The sequence below is a fragment of the Diabrotica virgifera genome, chromosome 7 (genome assembly GCF_917563875.1).
Source record: "Diabrotica virgifera virgifera chromosome 7, PGI_DIABVI_V3a".
In the NCBI taxonomy this organism is placed as follows: Eukaryota; Metazoa; Arthropoda; class Insecta; order Coleoptera; family Chrysomelidae; genus Diabrotica; species Diabrotica virgifera.
The window spans coordinates 99041087-99061328 of record NC_065449.1 but is presented as its reverse complement, the minus strand read 5'-3'; the positions used below and the strand labels follow the sequence as shown (position 1 = coordinate 99061328).

At 33.8% G+C, this 20242-nt stretch overlaps 1 protein-coding gene across 1 annotated transcript in view; it reads left to right on the top strand.

Moving 5' to 3' along the window:
• Positions 1–19843, top strand: part of LOC114332081 (coiled-coil domain-containing protein 13-like) — a 135551-nt gene extending 115708 nt beyond the window's left edge. Inside the window, exons 5-7 of the mRNA XM_050657291.1 lie at positions 11889–12092; positions 16191–16384; positions 19597–19843. Of these exons, the coding sequence (XP_050513248.1) occupies positions 11889–12092; positions 16191–16384; positions 19597–19786 (588 nt within the window). The 3' untranslated portion in view covers positions 19787–19843. The remainder of the gene's footprint in view (positions 1–11888; positions 12093–16190; positions 16385–19596) is intronic.
• Positions 19844–20242: the final 399 nt, after the last annotated feature.

Here is a 20242-nt window from a genome sequence, read left to right as displayed (position 1 = left end):
TAATTAATAAAAATTCTAAATTGCGCCTATGATTACTTGTCAAAAAGGTTGATGTTGTCTTAAAAACTACTAGAGAATTGAAAAACGTCAACTTTTTTAACAAAAAAAAACATAGGCGGACATTTGAATTTTTATTAATTAAATGCGAAACTACAATATTATATTAATTTAATTTATTCACCTAAATCAAAATCAACTTAAACCCAAAAAAATTAGTATGACTGAATAGGTATTTTGAATACCTTTCAAACAAAGTATCACTTACCATAAGGTCCCATTTAAAAATATCGGTCACAGTGGCTCTGTAATGTCATCTGTCACTATTACGTCACCTATTATGACTATTTAAAAAGCTTACGTCCGTTTATTTCCTCGCTCCAAATTTCACTATTATAGGTATAACCATTCAAAAGATAAGAGGGGGGTACGGACTTTTGACTAGCACTGTATAACGTTTCAGCTGCGCCCAGGACCAAGACTTTTGATAAATTCGCGCACATATAAATTTACTCCCAACGCGCCTAAAGAAGTATAATAACTTTAAAAAATCATCGATTACGTCATCACGCCCAAATGGATGACGTCACTATTACGGCATATATGTCAAAAATCATAATTGAAAAATAAAAATCCTCCTGTCTTGGGATTTTTCTTCAAAGTGGCCTATTCCCGAAAAATGAATTTATTCCATAACTTTGCACCTCTCTATATAAATATTGTTATAGATCAAAATTAATTTTAAAAATAAAATAATTTTTATGTCAAAGACCACGAGACCATAAGTTTTCAAGACCCTGTATATGGTCAAATTTTGTAAATAACATAATTTAGCAGTAAGAAGTGTTTCGCAGAAGAGTGGAATTTTATAGTGGTAGACATGATACATACTATAATTATAAGGAGATAGTATCTTCCCGTAGCTCAAATACGTCCGAGTTCGCACATGATGACGTAACTGGAGACCGGAAGTTAAATTTGAATTCTTGTTAAAGTTAATATGGGATTTGTATGCATTTATGAAAAAAAAATTAGTGTCGAGATTCCTGTCAAAGTAAATGTCAAAGATAAAATATAAAATATGTACACTTATGCACTTCGGACTTCTGTCAACTTTCCGAAGTTTTATTTTGTTACAAACGCCATCTGTTTATTTCAAACCATAAACACTAAGCATTTTTGTTGAACAGAATTTTTACATTAAGAGTGATCGTCCAGTGGCTATAACTCTTTGGGTTGAGTATATTTGTCTAACTTGATATACATTGGAATGACTTATATCTATTTACACTACTTAATCTAAACTTATTCTAAACATTTACTTGTTGTCTATTGTCTAAAGGGCAAATCCAGTGGACTACGAATATTTAGTCTGTTATTTTTTACACTGTTATCAAGAAGACCGATTACAAGATTGTTGGAGTGCACTTCAAGACGCTTTAGATATTTATCACTACACTGCGCGATCACTTGTTTCACTGTAGGGATTTTTAAATCACTGTAAATGACCTGATTTGAGATAAACCAAGGGGCAGTCGCTATAGTTCTTAAAGTCTTTGACTGGAATCGTTCTAGGATCGCTATGTTGCTGTCAGATGCTGTACCCCAGAGTTGTACGCCGTATGTCCAAATAGGCTTTATGATGGAACTGTAGACCAGGAGTTTATTTTTTAATGATAGTGGTGAGTTACTTCCAACTAGCCAGTAGTGTTTTTTAAGTACAATTCCTAGTTGTTTACGTTTATTCCAGATATGTGTTTTCCAAGTTAGCCTTCTGTCTAGATGCAATCCCAAGTACTTGGCACTATCTTTTTTTGGTATTAGGTGGTTGTTGTAATATATTGATGGTGTGTCACCTTGGCATTTTGTGAAAGTTACATTAGCTGATTTTTCGTCGTTTATTTTAATTCTCCATCTACAAGCCCACTTATGCGTTTTGTTTACTCTTGTTTGTAATGTGCGGGTCGCAATTTCCGGATTTTTGTCTTTCACCATAATTGCAGTGTCATCTGCAAAAGTAGCTGTTAGGTGATGGTCATCGGTTGGAAAGTCAGCTGTAAACAAAGTATAAAGTATGGGACCAAGTATACTTCCTTGGGGCACACCAGCTTTTATAGGATGAATGTCTGTTATAAAGTCATCATATCTTATTTGAAAGTGCCTTTCTTCAAGGTAAGATTTGAGCAAGATGTAAAGTGGATGAGATAGGTTTTTCTTTAGTTTATAAAGCAATCCGGGGTGCCAAACCTTGTCGAAAGCTTGACTTATATCCAGGAATACAGCATTGCAGTAGCTCTTTTCCTGAAATGTAGTTTGTATCATATCAACGACTCTGTGCACTTGTTCAATGGTCGAGTGTTTAAGGCGAAATCCAAATTGATGCGATGGGACTATAGTTTATGTTCATCTATTTCTATTAATAATCGTTCTTTTATAATCTTCTCTGCAATTTTAGACATAACAGGTAACAAGCTTATTGGTCTGTATGATTTTATCTCTTTAGCAGGTTTTCCTGGTTTTTGTATTAGTATAATGTCTGCTAACTTCCATTGTGCTGGAAAATACCCTACTCTTATAGTCGCATTTATTAGTTGTGTTACCATTGTAATCCCTTTTTTTGGTAGTTGTTTGAATATTTCACCAGTAAGGAGATCGTGTTCAGGTGCTTTTTTGTCCGAATTTCGTATTTAATAATTTGTGCTACTTCTTTAGGTGTTGTTAGTCTGGGAAGTGGAGACAATTGATATATACTACCTAAAAATTCATGTATTCTTTCATCGATATTATTCTCATCTGCAAGTAAAGGCTGAAATACTTCTTCGAAATATTTTGCCAATGCTTTTGCCTTTTCCTGGTTTGTTCGTAACCATTTGTTATCATGCCTGATAGGCGGGATTTGTTGTTTTGTATTTTTCAAATTTTTTGTGGCCTTCCATAGAGAATAGTCGGAATCCGCAGTTGGCGTTAAATTCTGCATATAACTTTGAAAATACTCATTTTTAAGATTTTTTATTAATTATTTTAGTTGCCTACATTTTCGATTGTAGTTGGTTTTGTCATCTGGGTGTCTCGTTATTTGCCACGTTTTTTTAAGCCTCCGCTTTTCTAGTATTTCAGTTATAATTATTTGTGGGCATTGTCTTTGGTGCCTTTTGTTTTTGTTCTCATGGGGCGTAGCTTCCCATGCTGCTTTTTGAACCAACTTAGTAAAATATTCGACTGCTAATTCAATATCATTTGGTGTTTTCAGTGGTATTTGTAGATTTATATTTTGATCTAGTATTGATTTAAAATATTCCCAGTCAGTTTTTTTGGAGATCAGATGAGGTGTCACCTCCTTTTCTTGAGGTATGGTTGATATGGGTGCAATAATTGGAGTGTGGTCAGAATTTAAATCATCGCTGGATACTATATTTAAGTGCTCGTCTGATATATCTTTTACAATGAAAAAGTCGAGTAGATCTGGAACTCTATTTGGATCACTTGGCCAGTATGTGGGTTGATATGTAGAGAGGTGGCTTAAATTCATTTCTTGTACAACTGAATATAATACTCTTCCCCTTCCTGGAGGTGAGAGTCTGGAACCCCAACTAGTATGTTTTGCATTAAAATCACCTCCAGCCAAGAATCGGTTTCCCAGTGTTTTGAACAGATTTAGAAAACCTTCTTTATTTGGCCTGTATCTCGGATGACAATAAACGGCCGATATCGCTAGTGGCCCTACCCAATCTTCTATTACGACACTTGCTGCTTGCATAAAATCTTCTTCAAATTTGGGTAATTAATAATGTTTCAGGTTCTGCCTGATTATTACTGTTGCTCCACCTCTTGGATTTCTCTCAGCATCTGGATGTCCCGCATTATTTATGTTAAAGTTTGTTATTTTCAACTGAGCACTGTTAAATAAGTGTGATTCTGAAATCAACAAAATATCGATTTTGTTCATATTTAAGAAGTATTCAATCTCATATTTATGTTTGATTATTCCATTTGCGTTCCATTGTGCTATTCTTAAAAGTTGTGTCAACATTTTCTAGAAATAAGTTCTTCTCTAATTTGTCGGATTTCTTGAGTTAGCAGTGATATTGTTTTTTGTTGTTCTTCTATAGTTTTTTGCAGATTGGAGATTATGTTGAGAAGGTAGCTGTTGTTGGACTCGTTATTATTGTTTGACAGATTTTGTACATTTTGTTGATTTTCGGTGATTTGGGCGTAGGTAGGTCTTCCCCTTGTTACCTCATCGTTACTTAATTGAAATGCTTCTTGGGTAGGAGTGTACAAGAATTCATCTGTACTAATTAGATATCTTTTAAAAACACCCTTTAATTATCTACGCTAATTTCTTTCGGTTATTTAAATGTCATCATAAACAATTCCAACCTTCTTTCGTTACATAAACATTGTTGACCTAGATCGTGAGCTGTAATTATACATACAGCCACTATAAACACTTTTCAGGGTCGACGCTGACTTTGCACTTTTAAATATATTTATACAACCAAAACATAATAAGGGAATCCTCATTACATATTCCACATTCGTCATTCTATTTTATTAGATGTAAGATTATTCACATTAAAAGATAGTGTCATCTACACTCCGCGAGACGACGTTACGTAGGTTGCTACCAGCTTGTACTCATGCGAGTATAATAAAACAACTTCAACAGTGAAACGACTATTAATCATTCCACCCCTCGGATAAGGATTAACCACCCTTACCGGGAGAAGATAGCCCTAGTAATCCTGGACCATCATATGGCGATCTAGACCAGACGAGACCTGATGGATCAAGGATGGGAGGAAAGTCATCAAAAGACGAAGTCCAAGAAAATGGAGTGGTGAACAGCAATTTCATCGTCAAAAACAAAGACGTTAAGCTGGACACAGAGGTAAAGGTACTTCTTTATATCATCACGACGGTTCTGATCATGAGACTGGCATGGTCACTATGGAAAGCCCACCGCAGGAGCCTCAAGAGAAACATTCATCGAGGATTGGCGAGATCTACAGCGAACATAGACGTTTAAAGTGGTGAGTCTATATTTTGTTCTTATGGTGTTTCCACGATATTTCTTAACAAATGAATGATATAGCAGTAATGTAAGGTATATTTCTAGTATTTTTATCTATTTATTTTTAATTATCTTTATGGGTATTATTGGAATTTTTTTTTAACACATATTAAAGTTATTCACATGGCATATTACCATTATTATTTGAGGTATATATTATTTATATTATTTATTACGAGGGTACATTTTTGCAATTTTTTTTATGATTTTAATATTTGCTATCGTAAATATACACTATCAATATAAATATACGATATAAATATATAACAAATATACGCTATATGCATAATACATTTACATTATTATTCTAACTACTTATTTACAAGGGTTAATATAACGTTATTTATTTTTGAACTATTATTTATTATTATTGCAATTTTTTTTTACATATTTTTACCATATATTGACGTATTATTTTATCTCGTTATTTTTTGCTATATATCTATATACCACATATCTATATACACCGTAAGACTGTCGAATTTATATTTTCGCTAAGAAGTGCAGGAACTGAGGATAGAAAATTATGTATAAATGAGTAGCAACAAAGTTATTACTTGGGAAGATTTTGTCAAAATAGTTGAGGAACTTGCACAAGAAGTAGGAAGACAGAGCAGAAGGGTCTTAAAGAAAAAAGTACCGAAATCTAAGGACATACAGGAAGAAGTAACGACACAGCTAATTAAATCCTATAACAAGTTCACGCACTTAACTAAGAAAAACTGGGAAGCACTTTCGGACAAACAGAGGGAAGCGTGCAACAAATATTTTGGAAAAATCAGAGACAAAGTTATACGCTCATTTCAAGCAGTAAATGTAAGAACAGTGGTTCCAAATTCAATACATCAACCAATCGACGAGGAAGTTGAAGAGGAACAAAGCGACGAGGAAGTAGAAGAAGGAAAAAGCGACGAGGAAGTAGAATAAGAAATAATTAACGACGAAATAAAAGAGGAAAAAGGTGACATAAAACAAGATATAACAATATTAAACATGGCTCTGACAATCAATGAATTTTTGAATATCGCAAGCAAGATATTGCCCAACGAGTTCGATGGAAGCGCAGGGAAATTACAACCATTTTTGGACGCATTAGAACTACTTGGAAAATTGGCAGAAGGTCATGAAAACACAGCTGTAACGCTAATAAAAACACGACTTACCAATAAGGCTAGGAACTTAATAACCACGGAAGATACGATTCCACGGATAGCTGAAGCACTGAAGAAAGAACTAAAAGGTGATAATCCGAAGAATTTAATAGCCAAATTAGCCAAGAAAAGGCAAGGGCATAGAGATGCAGCAGTGTACGCATCTGAAGTGGAAGAGTTAGCAGAACAATTAAAAGTAGCATACATAGCGGAAGGAATGCCACTGGAGTTAGCGAAGAAATATACGACGGAAACAGTAGTAACAACAATGAAACGAAACGTTAATGCAGAGAAAGCTAAGCTAATACTGGAAGCAGGTAACTTTACATCACCGCAGGAAGTAGTATCTAAATTTTTATCGATCGATACGACTGAAGAAAATGCACAAGGAAGAGTCTTAAATTATAGGACAAACTACGAGAATAGGAGAGGACAGCAGCAATACAGAAGAGGATACCATAACAAATATGACAGAGGAAGAAGAAATAACTTCGGACAACGGAACGAAGGAGAAGCAACGGACAATCAACGAAATTATTCGAACAGAAGATACAGACAATTTAACAATGAAACATACAGAGGAAACCAGAGAGGAGGACGTAACAGGAACGTAAGGTTACTAGAGATAGAGGACAGTCAAGAAGAACAAGAAAACCAGCAGTTGGGGTTTTGAATGAACAAGAAGTTGGAAGCACACAGGCAGAAATAAAATATAACATTTACAACTTCGACCTGAACCTAACGAACTTTGTACGAATGAAAACAGGAATCCTTGAAAACACAAGCACCTTTATCATAGACACAGGAGCTGATATTTCAATACTAAAATGTTCACAAGATTTTATGAAGAAACAGGTGAAACCAAACACAAAGGCGAAAATAAAAGGAGTCACTAAAGGAGAGTTGCAAACAATGGGAGAAGTTGAGACAACACTAGAAGTAAAAGGAACTCGATTCGAACACATCTTTCAATTGGTAGAACCTAACTTTCCAATTCCAACAGACGGAATCATTGGGAGAGACTTTATTTCTAACTTTCAATGTATACTGGACTACGCAAACCTTAAAATGCACATTAAAGAGGACAACGATTGTTACATTAGTACGAAAATTCTGGATAATATAGATAATGACACCATAATAATACCACCCCGATGTGAAATTTACAGAATAGTCAAAATTTTTCAAACGCTAAGGAACGACAGGATAGTGGAGCAACAAGAAATACAACCAGGAATATTCATAGCAAGAGCAATTATTTCAAGTAATAATCCATACATCAAAATTTTGAACACAACATACGAAACAGTAAATGTAGAGGCAAGCACAATCAGGACGTTGGACATTAAACTATTCAATATATATAGACTAGTCAACGACAGCAAGGATAGGAAAAAAGAATTACGAGAATCACTGAAATTAGACATACCAGAATATATACGAGATAACTTAGTATCGTTATGCGAAGAATATGCAGACATATTCGCCCTAAGGCATGATATGTTAACCTGTAACAATTTCTACGAACAGAAACTAAGAGTTAAAGACCAAACTCCGGTATATATCAAGAATTATAGGACACCTCATGCGCAAACAGAGGAATTAAATCGACAAGTACAAAAACTAAGAGACCAAGGAATCATAGAACCATCTACATCCGAGTACAACAGCCCAGTAGTACTGGTACCGAAAAAAGCTATAGATGGAGGAAAAGCATGGAGATTATGCATAGATTTTAGACAATTGAACAAGAAGATAGTTACAGACAAATTCCCATTACCAAGAATAGATTCGATATTAGATCAACTAGGAAGAGCAAAATGGTTTTCAGTTATAGACTTAATGTCACGTTTTCATCAAATACCATTAGAAAAGTCATCGAGAAAATACACATCGTTTAGCATGGAAAACGGAGCATTTCAATTTACCAGATTACCTTTTGGATTAAATGTAAGCCCGAATAGCTTTTCAAGAATGATGTCAATAGCATTTTCAGGATTAACACCAGACAAAGCATTTCTTTACATGGACGATATCGTAGTAATTGGAATATCCGAAAAACATCACCTAGACAACCTGAAAAAGACATTTGAGACATGTCGAAAATTCAATTTGAAACTTAACCCAGGAAAATGTCAATTTTTTAGAAGGGAAGTAACATATTTAGGACATGATCTTTCTCAAGAGGGAGTATCACCCGACAAAGCGAAGTATGCAGCAATTGAACAATATCCGACACCTAAGACAGCGGAAGAAACAAAGAGATTTGTAGCATTTTGCAACTATTATAGACGTTTTATTAAAAATTTTGCGGAAATATGCAGACCACTCAACAGATTATCGAGGAAAGGAGTAGAATTTTTTTGGTCTGAGGAGTGTGAAAAAGCATTCAAAAAGCTTAAAGCATCTCTGACGAAACCACCAATTTTAAAATATCCTGATTTCAACAAACAGTTTATCCTAACAACAGACGCATCCAATGAGAGTTGTTCAGCAATCCTAAGTCAAGATTACAACGGAATAGACCTACCTATAGCATATGCATCAAGAAGTTTTAGTAAAGGAGAATGTAATAAACCTATAATCGTTAAGGAATTACTAGCGATTCATTGGGGAATTAATTATTTTAAATGTTATCTATATGGAGCACCAACATTCAAAGTAAAAACAGACCATAAACCTTTGACACACCTATTTGCAATGAAAGAACCAACCTCAAAACTCACGAGGATCAGATTAGACCTAGAAGAATATGACTTCGAAATAGAGTATATAACAGGGAAAAGTAACTACGCAGACAGCCTTTCAAGAATAACATTGCATCAACTAAAGAACCTATACATAGACAACACCCATATACTAGCTATAACAAGAGCTCAAGCAAGAGAAAAGGAGAAGGAAGCAAGACAAACAAAGGCTGAAAGTGAACTCGCACTACAGCCAGAAGCCACCAAACAGACAGTAAGGAAGGTACTAAATAATTTAGAGGCGCATAGACTACCAATTTTGTCCTTTGGAGCAGAACTAATCTCACCAAGACTGAGCATTAGGGCCAAAAACAAAATAAAATGCAGCAAAAGCATAGCCACAGGATTGGATCATTTCGATTTAAACCAAGCGTTGGCACAGCTTGATAAGCTGGCGGTAGAGAATGCAGTACGTAAAGTAAAGATATACGTAAATGATATTATTTTTAAATTGTGCACAATTGATGAATTTATTAAAGAAGGAAATAAAAAATTGAAGAATATAGATATAATACTTCACATATACATATGTGAAGTACCAGAAACAATAAAAGATGACAAAGAAAAACACAGATTAATAGAAGAATACCATAATCACCCGATGTTCGGAGGACACGTAGGGAATAATAGACTAATAAAGAAGCTAAAGGCAAGATTCCGATGGAAAAATTTGGAAAAAGACGTAAGAAAATACGTTAAACAATGCCACAAATGTCAAATTAACAAACCGAAAAGAACACATGTCGAAGAGTTCGTGATATCGGACACATCTTCCAAACCATGGGACATAGTATACATAGATACAATAGGTCCATTCACTAGAAGTAATGAAGGTAATAGATATTGTATCACAATGTTGTGTGAACTGACAAAATACGCGGTCAGCATACCAGTGTGCAATAAAGAAGCAGAGACAATAGCAAGAGGAATCTTTGATCATTTCATACCAACATACGGACTCATGAAGCAAATAAGAACAGACCAAGGCACAGAGTATAAGAACGAAGTAATGCAGGAATTAACAAAGCTATTAAAAATAGAGCACAACTTTTCAACGGCATACCACCCACAGTCCATTGGAAGTTGCGAAAAACTACACAGAACGTTGAACGAGTACGTAAGAGCATTCATAGACGAAGACAGAGAAAATTGGGATGTGTGTTGCAGAATGTTCACATACTGCTACAATACAACCCCTAACGCGTATCATGGATACACACCGTTCGAACTGCTATATGGCAGGAAGATTAACCTACCGGAAGACCTTACACAGGAGATTCAACCATGTTACAATATAGATGCCTACTACAATGAGTTACGATACAAACTACAAAGCGCACACAAGAGAGCCAGAACCTTCTTATTAAAACACAAAAAAGAGCGGCAAGAAAAGAATAAGCTCAAAGCAACACCTCAAAACTTTAAAATAGGAGACCTAGTCCTGGTAAAAAGGGAAGAGAATGGTAAGTTTGATAGTCTTTATGTAGGTCCTTTCACAATAACAGAAGTAAATAACGTTAATTGTAAAATCAGAATAGAAAACAATAAAATCAAGGAAATACATAAGAATAGATTATATGCTTACAATCCGAAAACACAGTGAGTGACAAGTGTGATGAAACAATGTTGTTAAACGAACATTTTTATTTTTATTTATGTATTTACGTAGTTTTAGGAAGTTTGTATATAAAATAAATTTTTTGTATTGATTACAACACAGTATGGGTTGGTAGCACTACTTGCAAAATTTTCTGCCCGTAGTCAGAAAATTCTTAGGAGGGAAAGGTGTACAAGAATTCATCTGTACTCATTAGATATCTTTTAAAAACACCCTTTAATTATCTACGCTAATTTCTTTCGGTTATTTAAATGTCATCATAAACAATTCCAACCTTCTTTCGTTACATAAACATTGTTGACCTAGATCGTGAGGTGTATTTATACATACAGCCACTATAAACACTTTTCAGGGTCGACGCTGACTTTGCACTTTTAAATATATTTATACAACCAAAACATAATAAGGGAATCCTCATTACACATTCCACATTCGTCATTATATTTTATTAGATGTAAGATTATTCACATTAAAAGATAGTGTCATCTACACTCCGCGAGACGACGTTACGTAGGTTGCTACCAGCTTGTACTCATGCGAGTATAATAAAACAACTTCAACAGTGAAACGACTATTAATCATTCCACCCCTCGGATAAGGGTTAACCACCCTTACCGGGAGAAGATAGCCCTAGTAATCCTGGACCATCATAGGAGCTTGTGTTGTTATCTGTGTTGATATATTATTGCTTTGTTGGTAAGCAATTCCATTTTTCTGAGGATATCTCTTGTTTAGTATTTCTATGTAAACCTGACATTTTTTATAATTAGCCGGGTGCTCACCACCACATAAAGTGCATGTAGCTGGTTTTCCGTCTTCTTTTTTCTTTGAGCATGTACGATAATCATGATTACCAGCATCTACGCATCGATAAGGTAACGTACATTGGTTCCTGGTATGTCCATAGTTTTGGCATCTCTTGCACTGAACTATGGTTGTTTTCTTGTTGGATGTTTCAAAACGAACCGAGAAACTTCGCGAGAGTGTGGAGCTTGCTTAACATCGCAAAAAAAATCCATTAATTTTTATTATGTCCCAGACGGAAGATTTTATTACGCGTAAAGAATTTAGAAGGCTCATAATAGGAGCCGAAAAATAACATATTATTATGTCGTTGCCGGGTTATAAAATCCATAGGCGTTACCAGTTCGTAAGGTAGTTTCATAGATTAGTAGCGCTAGTAGTTCATAGAGTATATAGTATTTGGTAGCGCTAGTAGGTAACTTAAAATTACACCCTCAGTTATATTTCATTTGATTTAAACACTGAAAATGTAAAACATAATTTTTTGTTTGTTTTAGGGACAATTAAATTCTTCCAAGGAAATGAAAAATGATCTTATGTTACAAAAAGAGCGATTGATCACAAAACTTCAAACAGAAAAAAAGCAATTTGTATTGGAAATTGAAGAATACAAATCTGTAATTAAAAGTCTTCGAGAAGAATTAAACGAAAAAGGAGCAGAGCTTGAAAAAAAATCGACATTTAATAATTTTGATAAAAATGTAAGTTTACAAAGATAGTTTAGGACATTTGTAGAACTAAATCATGCTTTACCATGTTACCAGCATTGTTATAAGCTTATCATGTTTTACCCAACAAACGCCTTTCTGCAATTGCAATCGACAAAACAAATCTGTACGTCGCAGTTGACATCTCAACATCTTTTGAATTAAAACTTTCACGGCGAAAAGAGTCTCCCGTGTGCCTAAAGCATCGTGGAATCAAAATTGTGTCCATGACATTGTGTTCTTTTCATTTTTTGTATATTGTGATATGTATAATTTTTTAAAAGTTCGTAACTTATGCCTGGTTGCACCAACATATTTTAAGCTATAGCTTAGCTAAGCTCTACTTATAGATAGGCGGGTATACATATGCGCTCTGCTCGGTGTGCGAGCCGTTCGCGCGCAGCATATTTGTTAGATTAGTACAGTCCGTCTAATTTACTTACCGTTGCGCGTCACCATTTACGTTAGAGATCTAAGTTGACATTGTTGCCCAATTACAAAAAATTCTTGAATTCATTTTAAATTAAATACATTACACAATTTTTGCGGAAGTGGATTATACAGCAAAACAAATTAATATTCAATGTAAATAAACAAAAACTTTAGAAATAGAAAACAAGAATTAAGTTATAATCTTAAGTTATAGTACATAATAAAAACAGTAAATATAATGAAACAAATACTTATAGTAAAGAATATAAACAAATATGAAGTGTCATCACCGCAACTGTCAAATAAATGTTACCAATTTATGCCAAAATATCACCTTCGTTCTATTATAGTTACAGTGTATTCCGAACAAATGTGCTTCATAAAAACACTTTATAATCCATTTATACAAATTAAATGAAACATATTATTGTGTATTTCTTTAAGTTAACATTAATAGAAATCTTTAAATATTATTTCTACGCGTATATAATAAAATATTCCAAGTGGCTGTAACGCCAGTGTACTAGGCAAAGTGATTCTAAAAAATAACACACCTACCGCCTAAATATTTCGTGTTGGTATCATGTGACTTCTCGGGCTATGACGCGGATGACGTGCAACGGTAAGTAAATTAGATGGAGTATACGTGTTTTCAAGTGGCACACAAACTGCTCGCACACGGCGCACCACGATATAACTTCTGTCGGCTTTTCAACAAATGCTTTGATGGTTCGCAATACGTATTTGGACGGGTTTGCAAGTGGTTTGTTGGTTTTGGGGCTCCTGAGTTGAATATTTGTTAGTAATGGAGTGGTCGGAAGGAAATATCAAACTTATTGATGTTTACCGTAGAAAATGAAAATGACATTGAATATATTTAAACATGTTAGCTTGCAACCCCCAACTTGCAACCAACTTGCAACCAACTTGCAACCAACTTGCAACCAACTTGCAACCAACTTGCAACCAGCTTGCAACCAACTTGCAACTCAACTTGCAACCAATCGGAATGAAACCAAACACTTCTCGATGAGAATAGGAGAAGCTACTCCCGACGTCGGCCGATATCGGATCTGATCTGATCGGAGAAAAACGGATCCAATGTAGGCACCCACATTTAATACTAATTGTCTAAAATTACTAAATGTTCGTAAGTTTCCTATGGATCGCGGAAGGTTCGTCAAAATGAAAAATTTTAACGAACATTAACCGCGCCACGAACGCGCGGCGCTCACACGGCGCGGAGTTCGCGGCGTGGATATGTATCTCCGCCTTTAGGACGGGACGTGCGCGACACGTCAACAAAAATTTAGCAATTTTAAAAAATTATGCAGAACCAACAAAAAATTTTAAATACTTCGAATTATTAAAATCCGTTAAATAGAGAGCCTATGTAATTTTTTAAACAACTGTACCATTTTTACTTGGGACATGTGATGAGAGGGCAAAAATACTCATTATTACAACTTATTGTGTAAGGCAAAACCCGAGGAAAGCGAAATGTGGGAAGACGAAGAACATCCTGGCTTAAGAACTTACGGGAATGGTTCGAATGCAGTAGGGCAAAGCTATTTAGAGCGGCAGCCAACAGGGTCCGCATTGCCATGATGATTTCCAACCTTCGATAGAAGATGGAACTTAAAGAAGAAGAAGACCATTTTTACCAAAAAACAAATAGAATAACTTTTATTTCAATTTAAATATTTAAAAAATTAAATACTTATGAGTATTATAATTGAGTGTCTGAGAAAGAGAAGGGATTATGCCACAAAAATTTTTTTGGAGTAATTAAAGGTTTTATCTTTCTAAACAAACAGCTGACGCTCGAATTGTCGGATTTTCAATTGCATTTTAGACAAACAAGGGGATACGCCACACTTACAAGAAGTTCCTTGATGGCAGAACATGCAGAACGACAAAAAAAAACAAAATCTCAAGTTGTATGGCATAGCCCCTTATTCTCTTACTCAGGCACTCAATTAATATAATACCTATATGTATTATATTTTACAGAGTGGGCCAAAGAAAAGAGTCCACCTCGATATTTGTCAGTATTTATTAGATTTTAAGGAAATGACGAAACAGGTCAATTTTTGATCTAAGGGGGACACCTTTTTACGGTACATACATCTGTTATTTGTCAACCCCCTCCCTTCCACTTTCCCCACCCGTTATTTTTAAATAGGGAATAGGGATCGTGTGCTAGCTCATTTGAAAGGTTATTCAATTCTCTATTCAGTAATATAAATATTAACGTAATTATTTATACAGGGTTTCCAAGAATTTTTTTTAAATTAAATTAATTGACACAAAAAGAAGAATGTATGTAATTTATTTAATTCAAAATACATTCTACTGCTGTCACAAAACAGAAAAAAATGTTTATGTGATAAATAAACAGTATTTGTTGCTTAAATTCAATATTCAACCTACTAAGAGGCAGATGCGGTGGCAGCTTGAACATTGAAGTTAAGCGAAAAGCAATGTTTATTTATCTTTCTTCTTTCTTTCTTTCTCATAATCCTTAGTGCCCTTCAGGGCGTCGGTTGCTTATTTATCAAAAAACATATTTTTTGTTTTGTGACAGCAGTAGAATGTATTTTGAATTAAATAAATTACATAAATTCTTCTTTTTTATCAATTAATTGATTTTAAAATTTTTTTTCTTGGACACCCTGTATAAATAATTATATTAATGTTTATATTACTGAATAGAGAATTGAATAACCTTTTCAATAAGCTAGCACACGACCCCTATTCCCTACTTAAAAATAAGGGGTGGGGGAAGTGGAAGGGAGGGGGTTAACAAATGACCGATGTATGTACCGTAAAAATGTGTCTCCCATAGATCAAAAATTGACCTGTTTCGTCATTTCCTTAAAATCTAATAAATACTGCCAAATATCGAGGTGGATTCTTTTCTTTGGCCCACTCTGTATGTATAGGTACTCACAATAATGCAAAATTATTTTGCGAAAACTACTTGATAGATTATGCTGAAATTTAGGGCAGTATATTTTGCATTAAAAATATTTCCTGGATAAATTTTGAAAGTTCTATGTGGCTTTTAAATGCCTGAAAAGGATTATGGAAAAAATTGCTTTTTGACCCTTTTTTTAACAATTTTTGTCAATTTTGTAATATCAATTTGTAATTAATCATATCTTGTATGAAAATTGATTGCAACACTTTTTTGTCTTCGCAATATTTTTCTAAAATGCCTAGCTGTCGAGACATATACAGCAACGAAAAGGAGAAAAAAAATTGAATTTTTAGTTTTAAGTGTCCCCATAGTGATAGCACATGAGGTTGTTTTAGAACAGATACTGCCTGGTCTAATAATAAAAATAAAGGGTAAAATTAAGCTTAATGAATGTGTATTAAGATTATTTTTCCTTTTTTGTAATCATTTTTTTGTTTCTGATATGCTTTGTTTTAATATTAAACTATTTCTCGTTATCCAACTTCTATTATTCTTATTGGACCACAAAATTATTCACAGAAATGAAAGCAGTCAAATATCTTGTCTCAAAATGCACATCACACATTGCCCCATTACGACTTTCAATACTTCCAACTGGATTTATACCTACAATTCTCAATTATCTATTGTTTTGGACTTGTTTTTATATAGGTAATATATTATTAATTCCTTTAAAGGAGGAACTGATAAAAGTATCAGAACCAATGGATAGGTACAATAGTCTTTTGGAGCTAATTGAAACTGGAAATGAAAAACTCAAATGTGAAAGAGAAGCCCATATTAAAACTCAGGCTATGTTAAAAATAGAAAAACAAAAGGTAGTTAAAAGCGAATCAGCACTAGCTAGAATGGGATTGGAAAACTCTACAAGGTAAATTCATATACATATTTATGACAATGAAAGACAGTTAATATTTCATTCCGCTTCAGAGACAACTACCATCCTATTACGTACGTTTCACCCTTTTGGGATCTTCAGAGAGAATCGTGATCTGCTCTGAATCGTAACGAAAATCAATCATCTTACTAAGCAAAATTATATGAAATAATTTTGCTGTTGTCTAGGGGCACTAGGGCTAGACTTTGTCTAGCCCTAGTGCCCTAGTCTGCTTTATTCATCATTCGTTTGCATTTCAAATTTTAGAAGGCACGAATTCAGGTGGTCACCAATATCTTCCCATATAACACACAACGTCCGATGGACGTCCATATGTAACGCACATTTAAAGTCCAAACGTCCATGGACCAAAACTGGACGTACTATGTACGTACATTACGCGACGTCCATTGGACGTTTGATTGCAACGTACATTGGACATCCATTTGTGGTCCATGCGAGATTTTACACATAACGCGATTATTATTAGGAGTAATTATTAGCTTCGTGTTTTAATCAAAGCAATATTATTAGTAGAATATAAAAAGCTTCAATAAATGCAGTCACATATTTTTTCATCATCGAATTAAAACACATTGAACCACTAAAATTATTTTAATTAAACCTATATAATAATATTAGACGATGATAAAATGATCGTAAACTTTTTCAGTATAACAGAGCTATATCGGTAATTATAGACCTTACAAGAATTAGACACTACCAATTTAAATCTTAAATGTGCATTTGTAACTGTTAAATTTCCCGCCTTGCAATATTTGTCCGCCATCGAATGTCTTTTTAGTTACCAACAGTGTTGCCAGAGAAATTTTTGTAAATGCACTGGAATGACTGAAATAGTGACACAAAATGTACTAAACCAACACATTTTGTACAATAACTTAAAAAAACGTCTTCTTAAACGGACTGAAATATTAACTGTCTTTCATTTTGTTTTAGTTTTACTCTTATCTCTTATCTGAGAACAAGGAATCAAGATTCGATAGAATTTTACTTAAATGAATTGACGGGACGTGGAATACAATCTTAGATTCTCCCTAGTCTGCTTTATTTATCGTTCGTTTGCCTTGCAAATTTTGGAAGGCACGAATTCAGATTGTCACAAGCATCTTGGTTCCAACGATAGACGTTTTATATTTTCGGATCTAAGAATTCTCATTGTTTCATATATTTATGTATTAATAGTACATAATTAGTTGTCTATACTGTACTTTGAAAAGAAAGTTGAGAATATCTCTTATTTTAATTATTAATAAAACTATTTTTAATAAATAATTAATGGTCATACTTCAACTTTTTTTATTGGCTTTAGGATTAGACCATGCGGCCAGAAACAAAGTAAATAGTACATATATAAACATAATATATCTTATCTAAACTATCTAATTAGGAATCTAAGTTAAGGTTATCTAAGTCTGACCGACCTTTTTGTTAAGAATAGATATAATAGTCCTGTCGCCAGGGGGGGTACAACGGCCTCCTTAATTCAGATGGACTTACCCAAGTTTTTTTTATGTATTTTGACCCGTAGAATACGAATTTTTTGGGTAACAGTTGATCCGGATGTCGATAAGATTGTTATAAACAAAGATCTTGAGGAATTACATAGCAGCGATTTTTCGCAAAACAAAATATTTTTCTGTATTTTTTTGGTGATTCTCAGCAAAAAATGGTCTTACAAGTTTTTTCGTAGGACGCGTAGTTTTCGAGATAAACGCGGTTAAACTTAAAAATCGAAAAAGTGCAATTTTTGAACCGGAATAACTTTTGATTAAAAAATAAAATAGCAATTCTGATTACTGCATTTGAAAGTTCAAGTCAAATTCTATCGGTTTTGATTGTTTGCATTGCTAAAAAATAAGTTTTAATTTGTTAAATAAAGGTGTAAACACATAGCGTTTCCCGGGCCCAATGCATGCGTTTTAATGGACGTAATGTACGTAGACATTCTGTATGCGCGCCTACTCGTTCGATTTCAAATTAGAAATGCATTGAAAATATCATTCAATTACTATGTGTTGATAGCTTTGTTTAACAATAAAAAAATTAATTTCTAGCAATGAAAATAATCAAAACCGATAGAATTTTACTTGAACTTTCAAATGCGGTAAGCAGAATTGCTATTTTATTTTTCAATCAAAAGTTATTCGGGTTCAAAAATTGCAATTTTTCGATTTTTTGAAAGTTCAACCCCGTTTATGCCGAAAACTATGCATCCTACCAAAAAACTTGTAAAATAATTTTTTGCTTAGAATCATCCAAAGAATACAAAAACATGTTTTGTTTTGCGAAAAATCGCTATGTGATTCCTCAAGTTCTTTGTTTATAACAATCTTATCGACATCCGGATCGACTGTTACCCAAAAAATTCGTGTTCTACGGGTCAAAATACATAAAGAAAACTTGGGTAAGTCCATCTGAATTAAGGAGGCCGTTGTACCCCCCTGGCGACAGGACTATAATAAACATTTTATTTTCAAAGTGAATTTTTGCTAAATTAATCTTAATAAAAATTTTGGAATAAGGACAAGGGTCACACTTTTCTCATTCAAGGGTTTTTCTTTTTTCTTAATAATTATTAATTACCTATATACCCACCCCACACGGTAAGGCAGGCATGTAGGCAATCAACAGGAAAGACATTTAAGGTTACAAGCCTAATCTAGTCATTCTATAACTTAATTTTACAGTCATATAGGAAAAACAAAATAAAATCAAAAATACTTCAACTTTACACATTTCTCAAAAATTGTCATCAAATTAATCGCTGTCATTACTATAATAATCTTCTTCCTACTTTTTGGTGAGTGTTTAATTGCTTCCGCTTTTCGTTCTGTCGTATACTTATCCTATCCCATTTTCTCCATGTAACGGTGGAATACGTTTGATTTAATTTCATAGGATTTTTGAGATCTTCCATATAGCTTAACAATGTTCTTCCATTCTGCCCTGTTGGATACCTTCCTTCACCACTGCCTGATGTTCATGACTTTAAGATCTTCCTCTAGGTTGTCTATCCATATTTTACGGGACCTTCTTCTTGTTCTATTTCCTTGGGCCTTCCATATCTGAATTACTTTTACAGCTCGATTATTTTGCATTCTTTCTAAGTAACCAGGCCAGGCCAGAACCAAAAATGAATACTACTAACTACATAAATTCATTTTAATTGTACATTTTTACAGGCAGAGTTATAGTTCAATCAATTCCGTAAGATCTTTGGATTCCACCTTAAAAGATCAGTTGGAATTAGCGGAAGAGAAAATAAAAGCCTTACAAACTAGATTAGAGATTGAGCAAATGGAAAGAAAAGAGGATTTAAAACAATTTGGTCAAATTATTAAGACATACGAAACCTCGACAACTAACATGTGAATATAACTTTTAGTATGTACCGTGGATTAATAAGTAAATAAAAATTATTTCTGTATACTGAATTGTTTCTGTTAATCAAAAATAAAATATATTTTTCCAAATTGTTCACATTTATATTTTAACATAATGAATAATTATTTAAGCAAAAATCAAACTCAGTTATTTGTATTATTCGCACAAATTATGTGGCTATGTAAAAGAGTATAAATACAAAATGTAGATCTTTTTATTAACTAGAACTTTGCTATTTCCCTTTTTCACTAAGACTTATAGTTTTGCCGGAAATCATGATAACCCGTTTTTTACCCTTAAAAACTAACCCCTATCCACTTCCGGACCGCAGATCGCCCGTACATTATTTTTTATTTAATTTTTGTTATATTTTCTTCATTTTACAATGGGTTCGTATAAGCAAGTATGCTTGGTTGTATAGTAATTTCCAGTTTGTAAGTCGGT